General features: G+C 50.1%; 1 protein-coding gene across 1 annotated transcript in view; it reads right to left on the reverse strand.

Annotated features, from left to right (window-relative positions):
• The window catches only part of ASTN1 (astrotactin 1), a 164,241-nt gene that overhangs the window by 70,305 nt on the left and 77,358 nt on the right, over nt 1–16,578 (reverse strand). The window contains exons 3-8 of the mRNA XM_038757926.1: nt 12,179–12,572; nt 11,231–11,377; nt 9,684–9,791; nt 8,875–9,024; nt 7,819–7,986; nt 1,246–1,330 (exon numbers count right to left, since the gene is read on the reverse strand). Of these exons, the coding sequence (XP_038613854.1) occupies nt 1,246–1,330; nt 7,819–7,986; nt 8,875–9,024; nt 9,684–9,791; nt 11,231–11,377; nt 12,179–12,572 (1,052 nt within the window). The remainder of the gene's footprint in view (nt 1–1,245; nt 1,331–7,818; nt 7,987–8,874; nt 9,025–9,683; nt 9,792–11,230; nt 11,378–12,178; nt 12,573–16,578) is intronic.

The raw sequence follows: 16,578 nt of genomic DNA on the forward strand, positions 1-16,578 counted from the left end.
ATAAACTAAGCAAGGCTATGTCCCATGAGCTGTAGGCAGGCAGTTCTCCAGATCACAACTTCAGAACCCTTCCAAATCTATGGCCTAATCATCCTTTCTCACATGTTCTGCCACTCCTGCTTTGGGTTCTCAACCAATCCTCTTTCCAGAACATCTGTCCTCTTCAAAGTGCTTGAAATTATGGCTCACGTCCTTTTTTAGTCATCATCTAGACAATTCCTCAGAGTTAAGGTCTTAGAATACTTTGCTGTAAATCAAGCCCTTTAGTTCCTCAATCATTTCAACTTCTTTCCCAAATCTCCCCCATTTGTCTACATATTTACCAGACTGAGGCACCCAGGACTACATCCAGAATTCCAGATTTGGCCTCCCCAGGGCCCTACAGAGATGGGAGCGATCAGCTCTATCAGGACATGGCCTTCCCGGGAAATATGGCCTGAAATTACACTTGTTTCCCTGTCCCACCTTGTCAAACTGCAAGCACTTATCTAATTTGCAGGCCAATCAATCATGCCGAGACATCTTCTGACATGATTTGCTTTCTAGGTTTCTCCATTCCATTGATGGTGATTATTATTTAACATTTACTGATCTCCCACAATGCTCGAGGTGCAGTTCAAGCTCAGAAATAGAAATGGAAAGCTGGGAGCACCAGGAGACGAACAGACAGCTCCCTCCGAAAATGCCAACGGAACTTCATTTCACTCCATCCTTGCTGGAATGTGAAAACCAGAGACAGCGTAGGGGGTAATCCGAGTACCCACCAACTGGGCACTCCTGCCTTTGCCTGTCCCAATCGTCACCAGTGACAGCCCTACCAAAAACACATTTCTCCTCCCGTCAGTCTTGCAAAATCAATCAAGCTCTGGGAGAGTGTAGCTGAATTCTGTTCTGCCTTGCACCTCTCCAACCAAATTGCCAGTTAAGTTCTGCCCGCAGAATCCTTGCGGCTGGTGACGGTGTGAGAAGGAGAAAGTGGACAGCTTGATTTTCAGATTCCAGCTGGAATCTGCAGGTCTGCGAGTTAAAGACATAGTCTCTTGACTCGTAAGTGGAGAAAAAGTTGATACGGATGTCACCGAGATGGGATGAATATGGAAATACATGGTGTCATTTTGACTGAGTTGCTCTTTAGCATGTGACCACATTTTGGATCTATTCCTACCCAGGCCGGGGCTCAGGTCCCATTCCCTATTACTGCGGGTCTGGCTTGGAATTGGGCCAGCTCGCTGTCGCCTGACTTACCCCTGGTTGGTGCCCCACTCATTCCTGATGCAGAGGTGCTTGTGGACCGGATCCTTCATGTAACCCTCGTAGCAAAGGCAGTCACCTATGGAGCAGGTGGGAAGACCGAGAAACATCAATGAGCAAATGAGCTGATTGGCGAGAGTCACCAAGCATCTGCTCGAAATAGCCTCTACCGTAAGCTCCGTGTGGGTTGGGATCATGTCTGCCAACTCTTCTGCACTGTACTCTCTCAACCGGTTAGTACAAGGCTCTGCACACGGTAAGCTCCCCCCAAATTATTATACCATTAATAACTAAGACTTGAAGGGCCCAAGTTGTCCCCCATGACATTTTCACCGTCCGGAGGGACGCAGTATTCAGATTCCATAAATGGCACCCTTCCTACTCCAACCCCATCTAACTCATTTTTCATCAGTGTTTCTAGTAACGTCGTCTCCTCTCCCTGCAGCCTCAGTTCAAAGGTCTAGTTCAAATTATTCCTTGTTCTATTTAGGTCTCAATGGTCTGTTGTCTGATTGCTCCAATGCAAATCATCACCAAGCAGCTCAAAGGAGGACTGCGGCAGAGCCACAGTGCTACAGATGGAGACAAAGCACATTTCCCAAAGTGACTCTCTGCCCAAGGTGGAAACGGGGAAGCAGGAACCAAACCAAGTGTTACAGAAGTAGGAAAACCCTAGTAGCATGCAGGAATCAAGCCCCTCATTATTGAACCCTCCCAAGTGTTCAGTTCAGGGCTTAGCAAACACTCAAAATATACTGTTGTTGAACTGAGGAAAAGGATCTGAGGTAGGGAACTGTAAATCCAGGTGACTGCAAGATTGTTGTGGGCAAGAAAAATTTCTACCTACTCTGTTGTATTGTACTCTCCCAAGCATTTAGTACAATGCTCTGCGCATGATAAATACCATCGATCAACTGACTGAGGAGGCCTTTCCCAGGAGTCTTCCATCATCTGAAGCCTGATTCACCAGGATCGGTAGCAGTAGTCACCTAATAAAATAACTCCCTAAAGTCCCTGCTCCTCCTGGGTGAAAGATGGCTAGAGTCTTGATATGTGAAACATCAATTTAAGGATACAGTGATGGAGCAAAAGACTTTGGTAATGGGATTTTGCATAGCTTCATTCTGAAATGATTCTGCTCTTTGAATACAGACTGTCATTGTTATTAATTCTTTCATTACGGCACACAGAGCAAAGGAACAGACAAGCTCAGCAGAGCACCCACTGGGAAAAGGGAGGTCGAAGGAAAGAATGAATTAAAACAGTATTTATTGAGCATCAGCTATGTGTGGAGCATTGTACTAAGCACTGGGAGAGTACAGCATAGTACGTAGGAATAGACCCTGTCCTCAAGGAGCTTACAATTGACTGATTCTAGCAAAGAGAAAGAATCAATCAACAGAATTTATTGAATGCTCTGTGCAGGGCACTTTATTAAGGGTTTGGGAGAGTACAATGCAGTAGATTTGGTAGACACGATCCCTGACCTCAATGTGATTACAATCTAGTGATGGAGACAGACATCAGTCTCTCATTCCTGTCATTTCCCCTCCCTGAATTCTCCAGAAGGTCTGGGCCTGGTTGGCTCTAGTTTGGCTCAGAATTCCCCTTACTTCACAAGGAAAAAATGCCTAAAAGATCCAGACACTCAAGACAATCGTAACTCAAGCGCGCTGGAGTGCCCAGACTTTCTGGGGGGGACGATCGTTACTGAGAGAACCTCTGTTGGCAACCTTAGTTAGTCAAGTTAGGCACTTAGTGCGTGTCAAGCACTGTGCTAAGTGCTGGGGTGGGTGCAATTATACCACATTAGAGAGGGTCCCTGTTCAACATATGGTTTGCAATCTAGGCCTGCTCTGGACTAGCTGTGAGTCAGAACTTCAGGGGCAGGAAGTGATCTCCAGACATGACTTTGCTTCTAACCTAATCCAGAGAGGAGGATGCTCCCCTGAGTGGCTAATTGGGCACCCTAAGGCTCACTGAAACTACTCTCTGAAATCAAGTGAGGGCTGTAGGAAGGCAACAAAACCCATGATTTGAGGCAATCAGTAGGGCAACAAGGACAGCTTCTCTCTCCAAACTGGTATTTCCTCCTCTTTTGAAGGCCCGAAAATGCAGCGGTTCTTGGGACCCCAGAGGGATGGGGCTGGGGGTGCGGCTGAGCCTGTCCTTGCCTCTCAGATAAGCATCACTCCTGGGGCTTGAACCAATTTTTTTTTACTTCCGAACCAGCTTGCCTCACTGTTACTTTTAAAGAAGTTGGGAGTTGATGGGGGGTGGGGGGTGGGGGGGTGGGGGGATGTCACCATGGCAACAAATTGCTAAATCTTGACTTTCAGCAGGGTTCGTTCCTGCACCATCTCCAATCGTTAGCTGTGAATTTTAAAGACCCCACAAAGGTGTTGGATGCCCTCCTCGGCGATAAGAGTTACAGTTGCTGCATCTGCTGCAACAGATGGTGTTGAATGCAGGAAGCACTGATGCCGTGGCGAAGTACATGGGAATCCAAAGCAGAGATGTGTCCATGCCACCAAGAGCTGTCCAACACAGGTGGAGTTGACCCAGCCGGGGGCAGCTAGAGGCAGTGAGGCTGACATGGGGAACACTGGCAGAACATCTCACTGTGCATCAGCCGGGCCCCCCAGTTCCAGGGTATTTTGCTCCCAGGTCAGGGTTCTGTTCATCCCCCTACTCCAAAGAGGAGGACACTGAGGCACAGTGTGGCAAAGGCTGACCCGCAGAAAGAGTGGGCTAAGTAGACCAAGACAGAAATGGAATTAAAGCTTATACCTGGAGAGCTCTTTTTCAAAGTCCTCCTGTCAGGAAGGCACCATGGCCTAGGAAATACCGGGCATGGGCTTGGGAATCAGGAGACTTGGGTTCAAATCCCAGACCTGCCACTAGCCTGCTAGGGGATCTTGGGAAAGTCACTACCCCTCTCTGGGCCTCACCTGTAAAATGGGGATGAGACACTGGTCCTCCCTACTTCTCAGGCTGTAAGCCTCGTGTTGGTCAGAAACTGGATCATCTTGCTTGTCCCCAAGGACTTGACACATGGAAAACTCTTATGAAATATAATAACTAAAATTCACATATCTAGCCCAAACCTGCATAGCCAAGAGTCATCCTGGTTCGATGACCCAAGTGAAAGGAGTTGATAAGGAGAAGAAAGGATATTCCTAGAGGGTCAAAATGGCTGAGGAGAGAGCTTGAAAGGCCTCAGGAAGAGAGATCTTTGCTTGTCGCAGAGACCATGTCTGGCCAACAGCTGGCAAGTCACAGAGGCAAGGCAAGGCACAGTCGATTAGCAGCTGGTCCAGCCTTCTCAGCTACCCCTAGTGGAGCAGGAACCCTGGCAGTTGTAACTAAGTCCTTCTCCATTTCCCAAAGGAAAACACCCCATCAGAAACCTAAGAAGGATGGGCACGAGATGGGGTTGTGCCTCCTGCCTCTGAAATGTCTCTTCTCGGCCTTGCCAGGAGAAGCCACCAGAGTCACAAACTGCACCCCAGGCCATAAGCCCGTGCTTCTGAGCTCATGCGAACGCTGGCCAACCAGCCTGGGAGTGCTGGAAATGAACCTCATTGCAGCTGGGAAGGAAAATGGATATGAAATCAGCAGGGCTGGCAAATAGGGGGACAGGAGGGCAAATACCCTGTTTGAGCAGAGAAGTGGTCCTATTGTCCACTCCCAAGGACCACAATTCTATCCCTTGAGTGAACGGCAGCCATGTGGGGTGGGGTCAGAGCTACTGACCAGTCAATGACGAACAGCACCCAGTTCGTCAGCCATGTGGGGTGGGGTCAGAGCTACTGACCAGTCAATGATGAACAGCACCCAGTTGATAACCCAGTGGGTAATGCCACTCCCACCAAATCCCATGATAGTGCTTTCCTCCCCGTCCCAGCCCTAGGTACCCACTCCCCAGGGGAAACGGGAGTAATATCCCTCATGGCCGTTTGAGCTGGACTTCTCACCCTAGGTCTCTGACAAAACAGAAGAGTTTCCTCATCAAGGCTGAAAAGACCCAAAATGGCAGTTTTCTGACCTATTAGTATCCTTCCCTCCTCCCAGTTCTCACCCCTATTAAAGTCTCTGCTCCACCTCTGGCCATAGTGTCCTAAATGCAAAATTGGTTCTGGTGCCTTTGCTGCCCTTCCTCCCTGCAACCAGAGCATGTTTGAAGGAAGTCAGGAGGTGGAGAGATGGGGGGGCAGGGGGACTCAAGGAGTACGTAGTAATTCAAAATGTTCTAGGGCAGCCTGCATCAAGTTGACTTCTGGAAGTGGAAGGTGGGGCTCGGGGCAGAAATCCTGGCAGCTACCATTCACTTCCTTGCAACTAGGCCCAGGCTCATGGCAAAGGGCCAATGAATCCCCCGTGTCCACCTCTGCCACTGGCGGACAGGGTGCGGAACCAGGCCAGAGACTTCCCTGAGGCCTCTCACTTCCTTCTGCTGTGACACACAGCGAGCTTGGGCTGCTCCTGGGAAGGAGCAGAGATTCAGATTCTGGAGGCTGAAACTGCTCCTTTGAAGTGTGCTAACTGTTCCTTTCAGCCCTCTGGGCTACCACCTCCATGAGGCTGGGGAGGCACTGGGCCAGAGAGATGGCATTTTCAAGTAAACTGAAGGAGAGCAAAAAATCGCGCTGACTTGAGGCCAATTCCCACACTTGAAGCTATATAGAGAGAGGATCTGAGATGGGGTGTGGGAGGCGATAAAGCTTTTTTATTGTCATCAGTGTGGGATGACCACATTCCCCTTGTGTGGGGAATTAGGGAAAAGGGGCCTGCTGGATTAAGCACGAATCAAAAAATTCTCTCTAGCACCTCTCCAGATGCCTCCCTGCATAGTGGTGGTGCCTCTTTACTTGGCTGTTGGGACTTGGGCCCTATTTTTTGTTCTCCAGCCACGCTTTCCTGTTGGATGTGCATCTGTGGCCATAGAAACAGCGATGCCATTGGCAGGGGAAGAGCTAACCAAACACATTTGGAACAAGTGCTGGAAACTCAGCAACTGATGGGGGAAGCCAAAGAGTGGATGGGAAGGTTACATCGCTGTTGTTACACAGGGAAGACCTGGCAGCGTGCTGCGCTCTGCCAGCCTTCACTTCTTGCCATCCTATCAGATATGTCCTACCTTCTTCCTCTCTCGCCGGGCAATGACAGCCCCTAATACTGGCCACATCAACCCCAGCCAACGCTTGCAGTAGAGATTGGAGATTCTTTGAGAACCTTTTGTGGAACAGGGACCGTGTCTGATTGATATAGTGTACCTACCCCAGTGGTTATCACAATATCCTGCACACTGTAAGCACTGAAAAAAATATCACAGTTATAATTACTATTTGATGAAGGTGCTTTCTTTTCCTGTTGAGCAAACTTCATTGAGCTGCCTCTGGGGTCCAGCGCAATTCCCAGTCTGGCATTTGCCTGGTGTCATGGGAGAGTCTGGAAGCCAATTCTTAGGCGAATGAGGCATTTGTTCTTTGTGAGGACTCAGAGTTTCCACAATGGGCATATATCAAAGATGGAGACACATAAAGAGTCTGAACTGTAGTACTGAGTTTCTCACCCTAATTCCCTCCAGTAGCCCATGCATATTGAGCCTATGGAAATGAAAATGGTGCCCTGGGCTCGGCACCATCGGCAAAAGTGCATTTATTTATGGGGTGTTTTCTTCTCGATCTGCCATGGCATCACCATCTACTCCAGTTGGGCACACACTTTCCAGCCCAGTGGAACCAAACCCTAACTCCTCCCCAGCCAATCTCGATCTACTAATGCTCACATTTTACAGACTAGGCCACTATGGGCAACATTGGCAAAGTCAGCTGACCACCCTGTGATGGATGGGGTTGGAGGGTGGGATCTGGCATGAGCCCAAGGCATGCAGGGATTCAGGGTCTCAATCCATTTGCATCTCCAGGGCTTCACCAGGCTTGGGCGCTTGAGCCCATGATTGAAATCTAGCCTCAGCAGCTAGCTGCCCCCTGGCCACTCAGTTAGCCCGCTGCCACCTGGGGTATTTACCTGGTTGGCAGTGGAGAAGGTGCCTGGGACAAGCCTTGTTCTCTTCCCCTAGCTGCAACTGAGAGAGAGCCACCTCCAGGGTGAAGTCAGTTTTCCCAAAGGCTCAGGCACCTGATGACAACCTTCACCGTGCCTGGAGCCCAAAGGAAAAGAGGAAAGGTTGGGATTAATGACCCAAGACATGAATAGAGAAGGAGCTTAGCCTAGGGTAAAGGTCACAGGTCTGGGAGTCAGATGACCTGAGTTTTAATCCCAGTTTTGCCACTTGCCTGTTGTGCAACCTTGAGTAAGTCACTTAAATTCTTTGGGCCTTCATTTCCTTATCTGTACAATGGGGAGAACATTCCTGTTCTCTCTTTCCATTAGGTTGTTGAGCCCCCTGTGGGACGGAGATTGTCTCTAATCTGCTTATATTGTATCTACCCCAGCAGTTAGCACAGTGCACGGCACATAGTAAGCACTTCACAGATATGACAATTGGTACGCCTGCCTGAGCAGTGCCGATTCAGACCATTCCCTGCTGTTCCCACCTACCAGTTTCAGGGTCGCACTGGTGTTCGCAGGGGTCCAGCAGCCGCCGGGCACAGAGGTCCATGGCCCATGGCCCGCTGGAGTTCTGCTGAGAGAATAGCACCACCTGGGCTGGGTTCAGCCAGTCGCTGGCATCCAGTTGGCTGCCCTCCAGGAGGATGAAACGGCTTCCTGTGAGATGGGACAGACGGACGGACACACACATACACATATACATCAATGGGCCAGGACATCAGGAGTGGTGGTGAACAGACAGGGGTCCAGATTGCAGACTGCACCCTCATTCCTCTCTCAAAACAGGAACAAGGCCCATTTCCATCCCAAACTCTAAACCCAGCAGTGACCCACAAGATCACTTACTCTTTCCACGGCCTGGACTTGACGTGAGGGCACTGGCCTTGACAGGAGGGGTGGGAAGTGGGACCACAGGGGAGTGTGCCTACTGCTTGGCAGGGCTTGCCAAGAGGGCCCTTGCAACAGGCACCTTGGCCCTTAACCCAGGGAGGTCCCAGCTCCATGGACGAGAGACAGGAATGAGGGGGAGGAAGCTACTGCGCCAGTACTAACAGAGAAGTCATTCAACTCAAACTTCCCATCACCATTTTCCCCCATCCCAGCCACCCTCCTGCCTCTACTACTCCCTCTTCCCCCCAGCCTAAGAGCACATCCCTGCAGCATCTCCTCTGGCCCCCTGCCTGGACCAAATACAGGCCCCCCTGAAAATTAAAGGGAAAGGGAATAGAAAAGGGCAGCAGGTTTCAGTAAATTCCTCCCAGGCTGCCATCTAGTTATCTTTTCACATGCTCCCTGACTTCCCTCTAGTTCCCCACCCCACCTTAGACTTTAGACTCTTTCTCCTGGGGCTGAAGCAGCAGCAGCAAGAGTAGCATTAGTAGCCAACCTGATTTGAGCATTGTATTGCTTTGTGTTTCTGGTTTGGCCCCGTCAGATAAAGCTGGGTGGGGTCAGGGTAGGGAGGGGACGGGGAGGGGGCAGGGTGAGGGCTGGGAGGGAGCAAGGAGGGAACATGGGTGGGGCGGGAGGAGGTAGCTCACCCACCATCGGCAATCAGGTGCTCCGGGACGTGAAGGGTGATTTTGACCACGAGGGGACAGCTCATGTGCGAGGAGCAAACCAGGCCAATCACACAGCTGGTGACACTGATCAGAGTCAGAGTGGTCTTATTCACGGGACTGCGCGGGGAGCCCACTGCCAGCGAGACGAGAACAGAGCACAGAGTGGCCCTGGGCCCTTGGGAATCAGCCTGGACCCTAAGCATCTTCCCCTCCCACCGCCACCGACTTGTTTCGGGCTCACAGGGAAACCCCCGCACAGCAGAGCAGATGTCCTGGGGAACCCGTTTCCTCCTTCGCCGCCCACCTGATTGCTTGGCACAGACGGATGCTTTGTAAGAAGCTGCCACCATGGCTGGCTTCTGATAGCTCCCATAACCTGGCACAATGGCTCAAGGGGATGGCATTCATTCATTTCATTCATTCAGTCATATTTATTGAGCGCTTACTATGTGCGGAGCACTGTATTAAGTGCTTGGGAGAGTAAAATATAACAATAAAGAGACACATTCCCTGCCCACAATGAGCTTACAGTCTGGCGGGGGTTGGGGGGCAGGGAACAGACATTAATATAAAACAAATAAATTACAGAAAAGGGAAAACATTTGATGCTTCAGCTGTGACAGAAACTTTCAAGCTGCTGACAGCCCATATTCTCAAAGGCAGCACGGGAATCCCTGCTGAGCCCCAGGCTGGGAGGCTCCTCTGTCAAGTTGGAATCACTGTGGTCTCTCTAGTTCTTTGTTCCCTTACCTCTAGCCCTAGACCTCACCCCAATCCTCCACCCCCTCGTACCTCTACTTCGCCGCCTGCTCCGGGATGGGTCCGTGTAAAAGGTCAGCTGTGGGTCATTATCTGCCTCGGTTCCGGAATCCCCTTCAGGATTGAGAAATGCAGATCCAGCTGGAAGGGGAGAAAAAGAAGAGGTTCAACAATTCCCGGGATCGATGGGGAAAATGTAATTTCTGGCCAGGCTGCAGAGAAGGACAGGAGCATGGTCCTACTTAAATGGTGAGCCCCATGTGGGACAGGGACTGGGTCCAACCTGATTAGCTTGTATCTACCCCAGAGTCTAGTAGAGAGCCTTCACATAGTAAGCTTTACAAATAGGCTGACAGGACTAGGTGAGGCAGATTGTTAAGTCACCAAACCAGGATTTGTTTGAACAAAACCCACTGGAACTCCCCTCCCCTCCCTCTTGAAAGATTTCTGGTCTTTCAGATGTACAAAAGGAAGGGAGGATGAAGTTTCTCCACTTGCTGCCATCCATTCTGGGGCTTCCCAGGTCTGCTGGGGATCCTGGATAAAGGGTGTGAGGCATTATCTCCCTGCTTCCCCATGGGCCTAGGCCAAGCTGGGCCGGCAAAGAGCAGGTTGCCATTCGCCACTTCTATCTAGAGCTAGTGACTTGCCCAGAACCTGAAACTCTGAGAAGCATGGGGGAAATCTGGTAGCCCCAGTTTCTGGTGCTGAAATGAGACGGCGCAGGGGCCCCCTTGACCTCACTTTAGGCTCAGAAACAAGGAAGGAGAGGGAAACAACCCTAGGCTCTGGTGGGGTGAGGGTGAAAAAGAACTCACACATCCATCAGTATTAAAGGGTACAAAGGAATCTAGTGACTCTGAGGTGGGCTCAGTCCAGGAACAGTTTAGAGCCCTCCCAAAGAGTAGAGGCAGGGCTCAAGTGGCCCACTACTTCACTGCATCACCTGGTCCAATAGAATAATAATAATGATAATGATAATCAGCAGCTATTTGTTAAACACTTACTATGTGCCAAGTGCTGGGATATATAAAATACATTCAGATCCAAGACTGTCTCTGACCCACATGGGACTCAGTATAAAGGAGAAGGAGAACAAGTATTTTATCCTTATTTGACACATGAGAAAACTGAGGCACAGAGGAATTAGTTTTGCGTAAAGTTGTACAGGAGGGCAGTGGTGGAACCAGGATGAGATCCTAGGCCTCCTGATGCCCAGCCCTGTGCTCTTTCCACTAGGCCACACTGCTTGTGAGTACAGCACAAGAACTACCCCCAGTCTCCTCAGAGCCCAGGACTATAAGGGTGTGAGGAGCACTCGAGGTTCTGCACTGGATTCTGGGCTGGGACCCAAGAAAGCCTGCTTCCCCAGGCAGAAAAGGCGTGCAGTGTCCCTCCACGTCTCTCCTGGAGCTTCGGAATCTGGTGAGAGCTGAGGCTTTTACAAATCTCCTATGGGATTCTCAACTCCTGTTTTGACCTTTGGCCTGAGTGAGAAACTGTCAGCCCTTCACCCTCATCAGCGCCCGCTCCCAACACCCCTCCAGCAGGCCCCTCTCCATCCTCTCCCAGGCCCCCACCTCGGGCTTTGTTCGTGATCCGTTTACGCTGGCTGCTGGACGTGTGGGACAGCAGGGTTGCCTGCTGGTGATTGGAATCCACTGGACTGGTGGCAATAATGTTGTCCTTGTACTTGTTCATCAGGGACAGCTTGGCATTGTCACTCCCTGAGCACAGAGAAAGAAGGCAGAGATTTTCAGGGGAAAAGGCCAGGAGATGGGGAGGAAGGTCAACGGTGGGGGTGGGAGAGGTCTTTCATCTGTAGGAACTCTTTGGCCTGGTATTCTGATGGCCTGGTGAATGGGGGAGATGAAAAGTCCATCAATGGATACCTTATAAATAACAAAAAGGGAAGGGAAGCAGAACAGAAAACACCTTCACTCGGAAGAAGCGTGACATTTTATCTTCTAGATTGTAAGCTCGAAGGTCGGGATCATGTCTATCAACTCTATTGTATTCTCTCAAGTGGTTAGTACAGTAAATGCTAAAAAAAAAACCACTGATTGACCGATCAAATAACTGGTCAACCAGGCCCTGCCTCCAATTGGAAGACTTAGGAATTTTCCCCTTTCTCCTACCTACCCCATCCACAGTGAGTCTTAGATCTCAAAATCAACAATTTCAGGATCTTTTAGGTAGAAATAAAACATGTGTCTATGTCTCCCTGAATCACATACACCTTTATTCTCGCTTCTGGATTTCCTTCTCCTCGATGCATTCTGAAAAGCAAGTGTTTTGCCCAAAAAAATACAGAGATGGGTTTTACGTATGAAGGATCTCATGACCCACCAGGGAGGGGAAGAGGGTGATGTAAAGCTGGACTCCTGGCTCACTGATTTTGGGCACAGAGTTTCCAAGCATAAGAGGCCCATCCACCCACCTCCCCAACCCAGGATAGGCGCCGAGAAGCCACCTTCTGATGACCGCTCCCGCCCAAGGGAACCACCCATCATGTGCCCCCGTCACACCTGGGGTGAGGTCCATCGCGGCCTTGTCATTGCAGCCCTGCAGCGAGTCCAAGGTGCGGGTCACCTGGCTGGCGAAGTCCTCCCCGCCGTTCATGCACTCACGCTGCAGGTGGTGTCGCAGGTCGGTGATGTCGTACTCGTAGCCGTCCAGGATGGGGGTCTCGCGGATGCTCAGGGTGCCACTCGAGTTGTGGCCCTGCACGCGGGCGTTGCGCAGGCTCTCGCGCCCGTGCCCGCCGATCAACACCGACGGAATGTAGTGGATCTCATTGGCTGCCTCGGCGCTGGCGCTCTTCTGGGGCTGGGGCACCCGGCGCCGCTTGCACCACCGCCGGCGTGTGTAGAGGATCATCACCAGGCACAGGATGGAGAGAAGCAGAGCAATCATGCCTCCCTGGAGGGAAAGACCAGAGCAGATGGACGGTGGTGTGAGCTGGGGACACGCCAGTGACCCACCAACCCCATGGAACTAACCAACATATCTCCCATGCCGGGAAAGGGCAGCATCTGCTCTGATCAAAAACAATCCCAAAAATGGCAGGATGACAGCTGGGACCGAGATCCAGCCCAGAGGGCCCAGAGGCCTGGACCACCACCCGGGTGGGGTTGGACATGGCCACCAGGAGAGGAATGCTGTCATGTGTGTGCTGGAGAACCACGATGGCCACTCATTCACCTGGTATCCCAGTGAGTTGGAGTTTGGGGGTCGGGAGTCCCTTCAACAAATCAGCATACCCCCAGCAGCCATCACGCTCAATGGCTCTGTCCAGGGCAGAACGATCCCAAAGATGTCCTGGTTTGATCCTCCTGAACCATCCCATGGGTCCCCGAGTTGGTGTTGGACAAGGGTACGCTCTCCCTAAGTCCTGGATCACAGCCTTTTTATTTGTTTTTAATGGTAACTGTTAAGTGCTTACTATATGCCAAGTACTGTACTAAGTGCTGGGGTATGTAAAAGATGACTGAGTGGACACAGTCACTGTCCCCCATAAGGCTACCAGTCTTAATTCCCATTTTATAGATGATGTAACTGAGGTACAGAAATTAAGTGACTTGCCTAAGGTCACACAGAAGACAAGTGGCAGTGGCGGAATTAGAACCCAGGTCCTCTGACTCCCAAGCCCATGGTCTCCACTAGGTATGCTGCTTCTCAGAGTTCCTTGGGTGCAACTGGATCCTCTACACTGCAGCTCTAAGCAGCAGGGTGGGATGTTTGTTATGTTTGTTGTGTGTGTCATCTTCCAAAAGACAAACCCCAAAAGGATATCTTTGAAATCATCATCAATAGTATTTGAGTGCTTACTATGTGCAGAGCACTGTACTAAGCAAAGTGCTCGGGAGAGTACAATACAACTAAGGTGTTCATCTGATATGAAGCCCCCCGGCCAGCCCAACTGAGTGACACCTCTACTCACTGGAGCTTTTCGGGGTGCTGTTTCCCCGTTGGCTTCAACATTAACCCACCATTTGGAGATTGTCCATTTCACAATAAAGGCCTGAGAAAAACAGCTGAGGGCTCCATCTCAGAATCGGGTCAGCAAGAAGTTTCTTTCTGGGCTGCCGCCGCCTCCTCCTCTTCCTCCAGGGCCATCACTTCTAAAGCCATTGGTTAAAGAAGTGACACCACTCTTGGTTCTGTCAGAGGCAAGGATGTGGCAGTGCTGGGAGATTGAACAGCTGCCTCTGACATTAATACACAGCAGAGCTTGGAGGGGTGGCCTTGTAGGACTGACTATTCCAGCGGAGCAGGAGGTGTGAATAAATCTTACCTGGCGCAATCTGTATTCACTCCCTTTATTTCCATCAATATCATTCCAAACCTGTCCCATTAGACTGGGGTCTGCCCCAAGGTTTGGTTCTTGACCTTGTGTTTCAATCACTGCCAACGAGCCATACAGTCTAGAGATGAAAAAACCCTATCAATTCCCAGTGAGTACGCCCCGAGAGGCAATTCAAAATTATTCCCTCAGACGTTTTCAAAAGGGTTTTTTTCTAGTCTCATAGTAATTATGCCTTGAATTTATACAGCTCCACTCTTTGGAAAAGTTCAGAGCCCTTCACTGATATCTCTACCACATCCCTGCCAGCGAAGGACAAAGCAGAAACTCAGGATAACTTCCCTGTGCCTCATTTACCTCATCGGCAAAATGGGGATTAAGACTGGGAGAGGGACAGTGTCCAATCCAATTATTTTACATCTACCTCTCAGTGTTTAGGAGAGTGCCTGGCATATAGTGAGCATTTAACAAATACCATTAAAAAAAAAGGAAGCCATAAAGACACAAAAGCTCTTATCCAGACCTGAAGTGAGGGAGTCAGAGGACTTGTCAAGGACAGGCCCCAGGTCTAGATTTCAGGTCTCTGGGTTTCTAATCCAGCTCTTCCCACCAGATTAAATTCCCTCAAATTCTCCACCTTCCACACACACTCTACTATGCCTCACTACCTAACCACAGGTTTAGGCCTTAGGATTTGGGTTGGTCTGCCAGGTTATGGAAGCAGATTCCTGATGAAGGCTATGTCTCCATCTTGCCCTTAGTCCCATCAGAATGAGGAAGACACAACTCCAGTTGGAATGGAAGGGCTTCAAGCTCCCTAGAGATGAATTAACACTTAGGGATCCCATCCAGTCTTGTAAGTTTCCCTCTCCTTTGTTTAGACAACCGGACTATCTGCAGAGTAGACACAACTCTCCTCTCCTGGCCACTGAAATGACACCCGCTTGCCTGCTAATGTATCGACCAAGCTAACAGTACCCCTGCAACCACCCTGTTCAACCTTAGGTAGCCCAGAAGAAAGCACTACACTTGTGTGGATTACCTGGTGAGAATCTATGCTAGCCAGTAACTCTCTGTGCTAATTAGATCTGGCAGGAGGCAGAGAGATAACCGGGGAGTTAAGGAAACATTCATATGGAAGCTAAACTATAAATCTGACAACTTCCACTGGAGGTTGTCTTTGGAGTGGCCCTCTTGCAGCATCTTTACTGCTCGTATTGTGCAAGCTATAGGGATTGGTAGCGAGGGAAGGGCATTGGCTGGGACCAAGTCAGAAAAAACCCAATGATTCAGAGAGCTCACCCTGGTGCCATACAAGGTTTATTTCCCAAAAGGCCAATAACCATTGCTTCCTTCCCCAGGCCCCTATCATGGTCCGGTCTCCCATTTCTGCTTCAGGGCTTGCAAGGTACCATAGGAGACCTTCAGGCAGATTTCCCCCAAGTAAACCATATTAAAATCTCATCTCCTCCAAGAGGTCTTCCCCCAAATAAGCCCTCTGCTCCTTCTCTCCCTCAGCATCCTCCTTGCACTTGAATTTGTATCCTTTATTCACCCCCACTGGCAGCCCCAAACAGCACTTATGTTCATATCTGTAATTTATTTTAACGTCTGTCTCCCTGTCTAGACTGTAAATTCTTTATGGAAACATGTCTACCAATTCTGTTATATTGTACTCTCCCATGTGCTTAGTCCAGTGCTCTGCACACAGTAAGCACTCAATAAATAACACGGATTGACTGTCTGGGCCTGATCTGAGAACTAGCAGAGCCCCCCCAACAAAACCCCAACAGAAGTCTCCTCTGCTCGAGTGTCAAGAGCTTCCACCCAATAACAACAATATCTGTGGTATTTGTGAAGCACTTACTCTGTGCTAAACACTGGGATGGAGACAATCATGGTATTTTGAATGCCATGGTAGAGACAATACAATCACTCAAACTCAGTCCCTGTTCCAAAAAGGGTTCATGGTCTAAGCGGGAGGGAAACAGGAATTTAATTCCCATTTTACAGAGAAGTGAGGTGACTCACCCAAGATCACACAGCAGGCAAGTGGCAAAGGCAGCATTAGAACCCGGGCCTCTTGAATCCCAGTTTTGTGCTTTCCCCACTGAGCCATAGGGATTTCCATAAACCCTGCACCCGCAACTGTTTGAAGCGAGCAGACCAGAGGGCAGCTTAGCCAGTTCTCCTATAGGGAAATGCCCATCTGTGGTGACGCCTTTTCTCCATTAAAATAATTTGTTCTACCCTGAAATTATTTGTCCTCATTGTGCTGTTCCAAGTCCCCTAGCCTGGGAGCTCGCTAAGGAATCCCTTTGTGTTTGTTCTCTTCAAATAACAGGGCTCAAATTTGAGCTGTGGTTTGGCCAAGTCAATGTGTTTTGCTCCTTTAATCCCCCCCCACCTGCGTTGGGTTTTGTCGCTCCATTCTGAATTCTCTCCAGCATTTCAGTAACGAGGGCCCCTAACAGACTTTGGTGTGACTCTCCGGCCCTCCAGGTGGGAGGGGGATGCCCCTTACCCAGTGGGGAACCTGGGTTTCTGCGTGCCTGGGCCCAAACAGGGAGCCCTTCTTCAGACGGCAGAACAGTTTCATCTCGTTTGTTGACCAGGGTAACC

The sequence above is a fragment of the Tachyglossus aculeatus genome, chromosome 16, assembly GCF_015852505.1.
Source record: "Tachyglossus aculeatus isolate mTacAcu1 chromosome 16, mTacAcu1.pri, whole genome shotgun sequence".
Taxonomy (NCBI): Eukaryota; Metazoa; Chordata; class Mammalia; order Monotremata; family Tachyglossidae; genus Tachyglossus; species Tachyglossus aculeatus.